The sequence below is a fragment of the Ornithodoros turicata genome, chromosome 1 (genome assembly GCF_037126465.1).
Source record: "Ornithodoros turicata isolate Travis chromosome 1, ASM3712646v1, whole genome shotgun sequence".
NCBI classification, from domain to species: Eukaryota; Metazoa; Arthropoda; class Arachnida; order Ixodida; family Argasidae; genus Ornithodoros; species Ornithodoros turicata.
This window is the reverse complement of record NC_088201.1, coordinates 56989080-57002283: the sequence shown is the minus strand read 5'-3', so window position 1 is coordinate 57002283 and position 13204 is coordinate 56989080. Positions and strand designations below refer to the sequence as shown.

Here is a 13204-nt window from a genome sequence, read left to right as displayed (position 1 = left end):
TCCGAACTGTTCAGCACACAGAATTTCCTTCTCGATCGCAGAAAGGTCAGAAAAAAGTCGAAGTCTCGAAGTCTCCGCATTTCTTGTTTCGACGTCCATATTGAAGATCGCTTTCCGGATGCCGCCGCTCTCACAAACTAACAAGAGAACTTCCGGTCCGGGCGCCCAATGAAACATGAACCTCATGTTTTCGTCACGCACACGGAAATTGGAGGATAACCTAGATTTCGGCGCCGATTGCGCGAGTTGAGGAGGAAAAGCCAAGCTGGTTTTCAGCTCCCCGTTTGGCGAACTTTGCCGTCGCGCACAGCCAAAATACTTCGCGTGCGGCTTGGAGGCATATTATACCTTCGTAATAGATGCAAACGAAAGATTTGTTGAACTTCTGGTCAGAGTCCCTTTAATAAGTAGCTGAACTACAAGTAGTTTAATTGCTGCCCATTACTAGGCGAGTCACACTGTGTTCCAAAAGAAATAGCTTGACATGTATGAAAACATACAAAACACACCAAGAAGGTAGGTAATCACAATCCGCTGGTCAGCTGCCAGGAAGAATGCCACGACTGCTTATTAGCTCCCTGCATAAGGTTCCTCATTTGCAGCGCTATATGATCAGGTGCAAGCAGCATCTACAACAATTAGTGTGAAGTTTGACGTGCCACAGCTGCAATGAATTGAAACTATTTTTTTATCGACTATGTTGTCCATAATTGAAAAAGCTGAAAGCTGCTTAACAAAAACATCACTTTTGCTCAAATCACACTTATTAGTGTTACTGCCTTGAATGTGCACATAAAAGTGTGCCTGATAATTCAAATAAAAATTGCCAGCCTCTCGAGTGTCAGTAATCAATTACAATTATTACACGCAGCATTTGCACTTCCTTTCTTCAAGGCACAACGATGCACTACTCACGTTCACTCACGGACACTTTCTTTTTTGACGGTGTTTTCTCTGGCAGTGGTGTGAAGGTGCATGAAACGTCTCGAATGTCATCCTTCACTCAGGAGGGTAGCAAGGAAATAAACAGCTGTTAATATTCATATGGTTGCCCTGGTGTTCCACATAGGCTACAGGCGTGGAGCGGCCCATTTCTTGAACTTGTACGTTTTTCTTCATTTTGCCCCTGAGGAGAACACATATATTCTTCTCAAGACGCTTGTAATACAACACTCACGCATCCAACAGTTTGCTAACGCCGCACAGGAAATGTGAACATCATAACTTTCGGGTTCTCATTCACGCCAGGCTCTTGTGAGCCATCAGTTGTGTAAGCTGACGTCGACAATATTACGTTGAAGAGGAGCGGTTCGCTCTTGGGTCGAACGACAAAATGCACCGCACCACATATTCTTGGCTCAACAACTCCGACTGCGCGGTAAGGTGCACGCACAATCATTCCCAAAGCCGTTACAGCAACTTGCCTTCAGGAACATGCTCAACAACGTACACATTCAAGCATACTCGCGTCAAGAATTGATGTGCACCTCGACGCCGTCACTTTGAGCATATGACAGTATCGTTTTATGCTCAACCACACGACTTCACTACGCGGCGAGTATAAATGACAGGCATTGGTGAAGTTAGGCCTAAACAGTTTCCGTTTGTACGACACGACAAACACAGTACTTGTCTCCGCACACTCTTAGTGGAACTTCTTTTCCGGTATCAAGAAGCTAGCACTATGCACTTGCTACTGACCATGACAATGGATTCAACCTAATTTCAACAAGAAAGCTGCACACCTGAAGCCGAGACGAAGATACAAAGGTGCAGCCACGCAGCAGAGCGCCAACCGCCAGCTTTCGAAACCGCAGCAATTGAAGTTTGTGAGAGCACGGTCAACAGACGACGGTCCCTCGGATCTCTCGCCCGTATCGAAGCGGGAGAAAAAATGTCATTTGATTCGATCACATTTTCGCTGGACTGATTGCAATATGGCTGACAAACGTCGATCGTGCTCGCTCCAGTCCTTAAACAGGGTATGCTCTGCGAAATGGTTATACAGAAGAGTCTGTACCTATTTACAGGTAATTTCTGTGTTTTTTCTCTGTTATTTTACAGAATTTTTTTCCGTGTGGCACCCGAACCAGATTGGGACCAGAAACCGTTCCCTGGCGATCACTTCAGGTTATGGAGAACAAGCGAGGCTTCCTCGGTCTCCATCGCCTCACCCTCGACGCCGGTCTAGGTCCCCTCTGCATTAGACTATGCCGAAGTCGTATGCAGCTCCAAACTAAGCGTCGCAGCCTGCCAACCTGCCTGTTGGAGGTCAGGTTGCGAACTTCAAATTGTCTCAAAACCCTCCACGAGCGAAAAATTACGTTACCCTGAATTTTGACTGCTGCACACTGGCGCTATGATGTCTTGTACTTCAGAATCCCTGCGAAAACGCATGCGAAAGGTGTTGAGGCCAATCGCTGGAGTGCAGTGTGTGCAACTTGGTGATAATAGGACTGTCTGTCCCGTGGGATACCGTACAGCAAGGATGACTACCGCAATGAGCTTTATGTAGTAAGTTTCTGGTCCTGGAATGTTTTCGTGCAGCCGGCCTCTAGCTTAATGCAAGGAAGTGCACTTTTGGAAGCCAGCAAATCAAGATAGTGGGACACGTTGTCGACGAGGACGGCATTCATCCCGATCCGAACAAAATCTCCGCTGTGAGGGACTTCCCTCGCCCTGGGAACCTGAAGCCGCTCCGATCATTTTTCAGCCTGTGTTCCTACTTGAGACGCTTCATTAAAGGGTTCGCCCATACTGCTGATCCCCTGCAGCGGCTACTCAAGCAAGACGTCACCTTTGTTTGGGGCCTTGCACAAGAGGAATCTTTTATCACGCTGAAAGCTCCGCTCGCTTCCCCGCCAGTTCTTGGTCATTTCTACGAAGAAGCCCATACCGGAGTTCACACTGATGCCAGTGGCCATGGCCTGGGGGCCGTCCTAGTTCAGCACGTCTCGAATAGCGAGAAGGTCCGCCTATGCGAGCCGCACTCTGTCCCCTGTAGAGCGTAATTATTCCATCACTGAGAGAGGATGCTTGACGGTTGTGTGGGCGCTGGGGAAGTTCCGCCCTTACATTTATGGTCGAAAATTCCACGTAGTCACGGATCACCATGCGTTATGTTGGCTGGCAGATATAGAAACCCCACAGACCGCCTTGGACGGTGGGCGTTAAAAGTCGAAGAGTATGACGCCACTATCGTTTACAAGTCCGGCAAATGACATCTGGACGCAGACACTTTGTCCCGGACACCGGTACCTACAGGGGTGAACTCTTTTGTTGTCGCAGTCCTGGACTTTTCGGATATTGCTAGCCAACAGCGCCGGGATAGCATGCTTGCCGAAATTTTCGATAAGCTCTCCTCTGGCGACTAAGGAACTTCCCGCGGCAGAAACATGTTTACGCTTAGGGTGGCATTCTCTGCCGCCAAAATTTCCAATGGTTGCTTGGTTGCTTGTCATCCCCCATTCTCCCCAGCGCGACGTTATTGCAGCCTGCCATGACGGCCCTACAGCCGCTCACTTTTGTCTCTTCAAGACATACAGCCGCCTCTGCAATCGATTCTTTTGGAGAGGAATGTATCGGTCTGTGTCAAATTATCTTAAATCCTGCGTCCCGTGTCGGAAACGAAAACCGCCAACGACTTCACCCGCTGGATACCTACATCCTATTCCTCCGGCCGACGCTCCATTCCAGCGAATTGGCACAGACTTCCCCGGCCCCTTTCCGCTGTCGTCTTCTGGCAATAAGTGGACAATTGTGTCTATCGACTGCATGACACGTTACACGGAAACTCGGGCGACTCCTGCCGCCACAGCTTCTGAGGGGGGCTTCCTTATTCCTGCTTGAGCAAGTGATTCTTCGTCACGGTGCACCAGGAGTAGTGATCAGTGATGGTGGTACCTCGTCTCTTTCCGAAGCTGTGCGAAATGCAACACCATTCATCGCCCGACCACACCCTACCATCCCCAAACGAATGGCCTTACGGAACGCCTTAATCGTACGATCGCTGAAATGATTTCAATGTACGTCACGGCAGATCATCGGAACTGGGACGTTGTCCTGCCCTATGTTACCTATGCAGTGAGCGTCAAGCAAGGGCTGGGTTCTCGCCTTACTATTTGACCCGCTCTCATCAAAAGCCGTCTGTAACGCTAAAGACACACGTCAACTGGCGCGCTAGGACGCTGGACTCTCAACATGACCAGACCATTCGTTACAACACCTCACATCGTTCCGTAACTCAAAACCCGGGAGTTCTCGTGTGGCTGTGGACGCCTACAAGCCGTGTCGGCCGCTCCGAGAAGCTCCTTCCTTGCTACACTGGCCCCCTCGGAGGGGTACGCCGCATTTCGGATCTCAATTACCTGATAGAGCCCTGTCCTCCATCTCGCGACCGTCGTACAGTCATCGTCGCCTTGCAGATTGCCCACGTCCTGCGCCTGAAAACATACCACTCGCCATGAGGACATGGCAGATCCTCACGCCCAGCGGGAGGATCTTGCGAGGAAGAAGATGAGCTGGCTCGGAAAGCGCGCGTTGAATTAAACGTTCCTTCTTGGCCTCTAGCCTATACGTCTAGTCCGGCAGTGCTTCTCTCTCTCCTTAACAATATAGACAGTCGAGGAAGGCAATAGACACCCTTCTGAAGGCAGGTGCATAAAAATGGTCATCCTAGCCCTCGGTGTAGGGCACCTCGCATTGTTATGAAAAAGACAAAAAAAAAAAAAAAAAAAAACGCCGCAGCTGTCGCTAACCACATAACCCAGATGGGGTTATGACACGTGCTGAGACTAATATGCCAGCCAATGACGGCTACTTCATGGTGCATTCTCAACACTTTCCAGAGTTTGATCAAGCATGCAGACGTACGCTTGCACAGTTTTGTTTCTGCAATACACCAATCTCCTTTCATTCGTCCTTTCCCTCCCTCATTTTCTTTTTGTTTTGCCACACCGTGTCAATACGATTTGATTTCGCAAAGTACAGTCCCCCGTGAACGTCAATTTTGTATTAACGGGCTTGGTTGCGCAGGTTTTGAATACAAGGCTACTGACACATTGACTAGTTTACGCTGTGAAACTCGAAAGTTCGATAAATATGCCCTATAGATGAACTTAAGAGACAGGTGAAGAACAAGGCCTATAACTTCAAAGCGCAAAAGAAAGCGACGTGTGTGCATCGTTGGACCAACCACAAGAAAAGACAGGAAGAACGAGCACATTTCGGAGAGTGAAAGGGACACCACAGGGGGTATGATGTCCCTTGGCATTCGACAAGAAATTTCTGGGGGGTGGGGGTGCCGAGCAAAATTTGGGGTGAGGGGGTGCTGGGAAAATCCCTGGGGCCGGGCACAACACCCCCCACCCCGCTTTCATACACAGAGGTCGGGCAGGGTGTCGGGAATTCCGTGTTGCGACGTAGTGCGGCTAATTTTTACAGGATTTTCATGATCATTTGCATGAAGCACGCGATTCTTAGAATATCCCCGAAAAGTGCATCCTGAATGTCAATTCGGTAGACCCCGAGCCCCCCCCCCCCCCCCCCCCCCCCCGCAGTCGGCGTGCATCAATGTAAAATATCGCGCTTCGCCAACGGCAGACCCAGCAGACGAAGGAGCCGGTCGGGATTGTGTGACGTCACGGCGAGGGAAAGGGAAACATAGAGAGGTCTTCTCTTATAGGTGGCGTTGGCTTAGGAGGCAAACTTGGAACAGCAGCTGTTGCTCAACTACAACCTGCACACGTACTGCGAAGTCTTTTTTTCGCGCGGAACTATTTTTCGCGTTTTTCGCTCATTCCCCCAAAATCGCGAATTTAAGTTCCCGCGAATAACTCTGGCCATATGGGGGCGAAAATCGTGCGACGCTCGACGCTATACCGTGGCTACCTTGACCCTTTCTACTCCATAGGGCATACGTACTTTAAGAAGACTGTTTTATCCCATCAGGCAAGACGTAAAGAATTGAAAATTGCTCACGCTTTTGTTACTCCTACAAACGCATTCCACTGTACATATACAGGGTGTTTGCTCTAACCTGTCCAGAAATTTTATTTAAAGCGAGCGATAAAAGAGAAACGAGCGCTACTTTTCAGCTACTTGACTGAGAAACTTATATCTGTAGAAACCTGTATCTTTTCCTTCCAGCAAGACGCAATGATCCTGTCTGGAAAAGTGATCTCATACGGCGAAGTTGAGCCGTAGCGCAATTGTCCTATTCCGAAGGGAAATTTGCAGCGTCTGGATAATGTGAATCAACGGGAATAATGCGATTCAAACTCCCTCCAATATTCTGCGATATTCTCCACGGCGATATTCTCCGATATACTGCACGGCACGGGTATTGGATTTGAAATCGCGCTTTGAAACAGTTTGACATCCCTGAGTACGAATGCGTCTGTTTGAAGTGCCCCTCTGCGAGCATTTTCAATTTATATAGATGTTGCATCTATAAACCTATACAGATCGCCGGACTCCACGCCACTGTACTGCGTTCTCGAGTTTATGCATTCTGCCACATGATACCTGCCATACATAGCGTTCGCTTCGTATGTTAATGCTCAAAAACAAACTACAACATACATAGTTACGCACAAAACGATAGAGGTCGTCTGGATTATGCAGACGTGTTTTGACCCTGTGTCCCATGGGCTGCTTGTCCTTTGTTGGCTGTGTCGTTCAAGTGGAAACTTATGGCCTAAACAGACCAATGTTTCGGGCTGCTGGTATACTGCGAAAAGAAACAGAACAATAAGTATTTCGCGGCTAAGGGAGTACTACAATAACTATAGAATAATACAATTTTTCCGGGGCATTGATGCAGACAACAAGTTTTGAACCTATGAGTGTTTTGTGGGTTTTGCTGTTTGACTGTTTGCGTGTTGTGTGTGTGCGCGTTCTGCAACATCTCAGTGTGTGTGCAATTAATTTCTCCCGGAATCACCACCACCACTAATCATCATCACCACCACCATCATCGTCATCATCATCACCATCCATATTTTAGTTCATCACCATAGTTTGGTTCGTTACTTTTTGTGACAGACAACCGGTACTACAGAAAACATAAAAAAATGTTCTACAAGGTTTACCAAGACGAATAAACTGAGAATAATAGACACGTAAATTATCTCGAACTCTATAGCACAGGGGTGCCAAACTCATTCGTGCCCGCGGGCAGAATTTAGCCATGGAGGAGCTACGCGGGCCGCATACCACGGGTTTGTGGCAGCCTGTTTCTGATATAGATGACGCAAGACGGGACTTATGGCGACATAAAACGTATATATTTGGAGTGTTGAATCACATGGTCAGCAATCCTCTTTATTCGCTTGTTTATTTGCTGTGTGCTGAGGAAACTTGACTCTCGGTTGTTTGTGAGTTGTAAGTGTAACTTTCACTTGTTCAGGTTCATCACAGAAAACACCTGGTCGCAGACCTGTGTTGATACAGCTGTCTTGCGACATAGCGCCACGAATTATTATCATTATTATTAGAAGTCTGTTGTGTTGAACATGGACACATTTCTCTGCAACAACATACGTGTCTTCGGATACTTTCGTCCAACGTAAGAATAAAACGAAGCCGCACCAGCTTGACCGAATTTGTTCTATATCGATACGTCGCACCGCAGGCCAATCAGTTATATTTTGAAGTAATCAGGAACGTGTCCACAGCTGCAGAAAACGGCGACCGAAAAACCGTTTCAAGTATTCTGACCCGTTTCAAGTATTCTGAAGAATTTTTGCTCGGATTCACTCGGGAGATCACCAAGCCTGCGACTGAACCGGTCCGTTTCTGGTGGCGTTGAAGACACCAATATTACAAATTACCCATGTATAGGGTTTGCTGAGAAATTTGGGTAGGAACTGTTGGAATTAAAGGAGAGGGAAGCAGTAGTCCGTTGGTGTCGGTTACCAGATTCCAACTGGCTCGAGGATATTTATTTACTCGAGCCACGGAGCAGGTGCTGGATGTCAGGGACTGGCGATGCGGCTGCTACAGGGCTCCCCCCCTAGCGACCTGCCGGGGGCAGGGAGCGAAAACTGGCAAGCTTGCGTGCCCAGGAAACGTGGCGTGGTCGAGCAATGGGGTGACTTGGGTGGAGAGGTGAAGCTGTGCGGTTGCCCAGGGAAGAGGGTGCCGTCGATTTGTGGCTGCTTGGAAGGGGTGAGCTGAGGGACACGTCGAGGAACGCCGGCTTCAGGCGATGGACGGAGACTGTGATCGAAAATGGGACGGCGTAATGCGAGGAGGACGAAAGGTCGTGGCGAGCCCTGTGAAGTGTCGCAAATCACGGCGGCCGTCGCCCCGGGGAGGTGAACATCTTGAAGCTTGAGGCTGCTGGACGCGGGCTTCGTGCGCAGTACGGCCAGCTCCTCATCAGATGACTGAGCAGTGACAAGGAGGTCCAGAGACAGAACGGTTGAACACTGCGCTGTAGCGGGTGTGAGCAGGGTGGATATTCTACTGAGAGCATCGGCCACGGGGTTGTTGACGCCGCTCACGTGCTGTATGTCAGTGGTGAATTCTGAGATGAAGGCCAGGTGCCGGATTTCTCGAGGTGTACATCCGGTACCAGGAGATGAGAGAGCATGAGTAAGTGGCTTGTGATCCGTATATATGGTGAATGATCGTCCTTCCAAGAAGTGCCGGAAGTGCTTCACTGCTAGGAATATGGCCAGGAGCTCACGTCCAAACGTGCTATAGCGCGTCTCTGCAGGTTTGAGCTTGCGGGAGAAGAAAGCGATGGGCAGCCAAGCAGAAGAAACTCGCTGCTGCAGGACGGCGCGGGCAGCGCTGCTCGAAGCGTCCACTATGATGCAAGTAGGTGCATCGTGCCGGGGTGGACAAGAAGGGTGGCGGCGGCGATGTCTTGCCGGATTTTGTCGAAGGCGGCGATAGAGTCGTCGGACAACGGTAGCGTGGCGGCGTCGCGTTTTCAGGAAGAGAGTAGAGCTTCCAACGGAGCCAGTGTGGCAGCACAAGATCGTATAAAGCGCCGATAGAAGGTGGCGAAACCGAGGAAACGTTTCAACTGTTTGACGGACGGGGGACGGGGGAAATCCTTGATGGCGGCGACTTTAGAAGGCAGAGGAAGGATGCCGTGCCGGTTAACGCGGTGACCCAGGAAGTCAAGCTCCGGGACGCCGACTTCACTTTTCGCGGCGTTGATTACAATGCCGTAATCTCGTAGGCGAGCGAAGAGGGTTCGTACGTGCTCGGCGTGCTCTTCTGGGGAGGCGCTGGCAACCAGAATATCGTCCATGTAGGCATAGACGAAAGGGAGGCCAAAGGTGACAGAGTTAATAAACCGTTGAAATGTCTGGGCTGCATTACGCAAGCCGAACGGCATACGCAGGAACTCCTAGAGGCCAAAGGGTGTAACGATGGCAGTCTTCGGAATATCGGCTTCCGCCATGGGTATTTGGTGGTAGGCGCGCACCAGGTCAATTTTTGAGAAAACGGTGGCGCCTTCGATGTTAGCGGTGAAATCTAAGATGTTAGGGATGGGGTATCGGTCGGGCACCGTTGCGCGGTTTAAGGCACGGTAATCACCGCAAGGGCGCCAGTCTCCTGTCTTCTTGGGCACCATATGGAGTGGGGATGCCCAGCTGCTGCTTGACGGTCGGATAATGCCAAGCTCGAGCATGTGCTCGAATTCAGCCTTAGCGATGGATAACTTTTCGGGAGCCAAGCGACGCGGGCGAAAGTGAACGGGCGGGCCTTGAGTGACAACGTGGTGTACGACGCCGTGCTTGACCGGGCGAGTCCAGTCGGGCGGCTTGGTGAGCTCAGGGAAGTCTTCCAGAATATGGGAGGAGAGCGATGCCGGCGCACAGTAAGAAAGGCTGTGGCAGGGTGGAATGCGAGGCTGGATGCCGTGAACCTGAAGATGGGTGGTGGCGTCGATAAGGCGTTTCCGAGCGACGTCAACGAGGAGTCGGAAGTGCGTCAGAAAGTCAGCACCAATTATGGCTTGGGAGCCATCGGCTACGTGAAAAATCCATCGGACGTCTCGTAGTAGGCCCAGGTTCAAAGTGAGGGACTGCTGGCCAAATACCGGGATGGTGGTGGAATTGGCGGCGCGTAAGGTGAAACACGGTTGTCGGCTGCGATGGGCTTTGCTAGCGGGCATAACGCTGACATCGGCACCGGTATCTATGAGAAAGCGTCTGCCTGACACACGGTCTACAACGTAGAAAAGGCGACTTCCGATTTGACCCGGTGCACTTGTCGCCATTAGTGACAGGGCGGGGCGTTTCCCGACCACGAGCAGTGTTGGAAACTGTGCCGGGCCTCGGCGCCAAACCGCTGGTGGTACCAGCACATGCCGTTGGACCGAGGGCTTGGGCTGCGCCGGCCGCGAGGGGAAAGCGATCGTCGGCGGGAGCGCCGGGGGTTTGGCGAATGGATCCGCGCTGCCAGTGTCGCGACAAGATGGGTTATGTTGTTCATCTGTTGCGTCAAGCTTTCAATGGCGGCCATGTGCTGAGAGATGTCTTGCGTTGGTGCGGGGGTAGATACTTGCGAAACGGCTGAAGGTGCGGGCTCTGGAAAAGGAAGGTGTGGTGTCTCCACATGCATTACGGAGGGTGATGGAATAGCAACCTCCATTACAGCGTCGGCGAGGGTGGCGAGCTCGTCCGTGGAAAGGTTTGTCGTAGTGGCTAGGACCATCTGCACATTTCTTGGAAGTCTTTGCAGAAAGAGTTCTCTCAGGAAACTGTCGCTTGTGGAAACGGTTCCGTCACCGAGCAATTGCTTCATGCGCCTTAACAGCTGCGTGGGGCGCCTGTCCCCGAGCTCCTCCGCAGACAGAAGCTGCTGAAGACGTGCGCAGTCGGAACAGGTCGTTCCCTTGAGAAGAGCGGACTTCAGCTTGTCGTACGGGCAGTCCGCAGGTGGTGAAGCGATCACATCATAGACCTCGTCGGCGGCGGATGGAGAGAGCGCTGCGATGACGTAATAGAATTTCGTGGTCTGGGCTGTGATGCCGGACAGATGACATTGGGCCTCGGCCTGAATAAACCAGGTGGGTGGGTTCCGGTCCCAAAACGGTGGAAGTTTAATGCTAACGGCGGTCACGGAAGTGGGCTGTTGTACCATGCTGGGGGTACCGGGAGTCGTGGTGACGTGACCGTCCCCTGTAGACATGGTGAATTCTCGTCTTTCCTATTCTGTTCTACCCGAGTGTCCCTACTTTTCGTCGCTAAGAAATGAACATGGTGAATGGCGTGGAACGTCAAACGTTCGGGTCACCAATTGTTGAAATTAGAGGAGAGAGAAAGCAGTAGTCCGTTGGTGTCGGTTACCAGATTCCAACTGTCCCGAGGATGTTTATTTACTCGAGCCACAGAGCAGGTGCTGGATGTCAGGGACTGGCGATGCGGCTGCTACAGAACGCACCCAATGTTGGGTGGGTGTAATATATCAAGTAAAAATTAGCCAAGCAGGGGCAGGTTTAGAGAGTCATCAGCGAAGACGACGAAAGTAACACAAAGACCCAGAGAGGGAACGTCGAACTTTCAACATTTAATCAAGATGTACCAACCGGCCCCTGTCGTTTCTTGTTTAGAGAGTCATCGGCTGCTGCAGGTAAGTGACAAGAATTTTCTATCACTGACCAATGCAAGACAAACTGCACGAGTACAGAGCCCTGACAACGCTGGTAACATCTCATTACGACCGAAGTCTCATTACGGCCGAAAGACTCATTATGGCCGAAAATCCTTTAATCCCTAAGTGTCTCATTACGGCCGAAGTCTCAATACGGCCGAAGATGTCTCATAACGGCCAAAAGTCAACGTGTGTATTGTAACCTTCATTGATATGCAAATGTTTTTATTCCCATATTGTGTCATACGATATTTATATCTCTCGGTATTCAACCAACATCCTACTCATTGGTTCTGTGAGCAAACTGTATGTGTGTGTTCTGAAAAGGTTGATCCACAGGGGCATGTACCAGGAGCCACATGACCTATAACCATGATCTTTTCCCCCACTAGCTGCCTTCTACAATTTACGTCCACCTGAAATAAAAAAAAAGTACATATGGTGTTGTACAAAACAACATATGCTCTTGTTTGATGATGCCTATAAGACATATGTTGTCAACCAGTCTTTTTTTTTTTCATATATTCAAGACATATTCAAGAAATTATGGACAACAATGACAATTACGTCATAATGATGCAGTTGCATAGCCGGAAAAACATTTCAGGGGGTGTTTTATGAGGCCTTTACATGAGGTGGAGGAGTCCCCCTTGTTATTTTTTTTTGGGGGGGGGGGGCACTACATTAGTGCTTATGCCGCTGCACTGATGTCACAATGTTGTAAGCATGTGTCATTATGGGCATTCGGAATTACTCAGCTACAATATATAAATTCAGGATCAGTATTCAGAAGTTACCTGCAGGCTTCATGCTGAAACGTGTGTGCGCAAAACGTGAGCGTGTGTGTGTCGTTGGTTTAATCATACACGCAAGACAATTGCGGGCACATGGAACGTGGAGCAGTGGCAGCAATCTGAAAACTATACCGTTTCTCGTTATATATGAGTAATCAAAAACAGACTGCTATATCTTCCCACATGTTTGGTTTTGTCGTTTGTAGGAAGCGCTAGTAGGGGCACAGCACTTGGTTGGTCACATGTAAGCCACAACGCGAGAGGTGCCGATATCCCGATTACGCGATTAAAAAAATGTCTAGAACCATGCACACTTCCCCATGCAAATTCATAAGCATCGCCTGACAACATACCCATATGTATTCATGGACAGTGTAATGTGAAATTATGTGTAGGAATGAAAACAGATGCCAACATACCTGTAATCCGCTGTCTCATAAGTTTACTTCGGTTTTCTGGTAGCTGCCATGGAGTGCAACACAATAGTTGCGTTTCGCCATTCACATTTCGCAAGCGTCATGCAATCCCACGTGACTTCCTTTTGATCAGTGAAAATCACACCCGTCATGGACATATATGCTCATCTCAGCGCTAATCACGTTTTGCATGCTATAGAAGGAGAGGGGATCAATATCGCTTCATTTCGTGTTTTGATATCTTGTTGTTTTGCTACTATCACTTCGGATGGTGTCTGGCAACGTTGGGTGGTGGTAACTCGTTTCTTGTGCGAGTGAGCAGTTGCGTGTGGTTTACGATGTGTTTTGTTATTTTTGGAGCTATATCTGCAAATT

At 49.7% G+C, this 13204-nt stretch overlaps 1 protein-coding gene across 1 annotated transcript; it reads right to left on the bottom strand.

Annotated features, from left to right (window-relative positions):
• Positions 1-10242: 10242 nt before the first annotated feature.
• LOC135394293 (uncharacterized) lies at positions 10243-11157 on the bottom strand. Its single transcript, XM_064625013.1, has one exon. The coding sequence runs from the start codon at positions 11155-11157 to the stop codon at positions 10243-10245; it is 915 nt and encodes a 304-aa protein (XP_064481083.1).
• Between the last annotated feature and the right edge of the window lie 2047 nt (positions 11158-13204).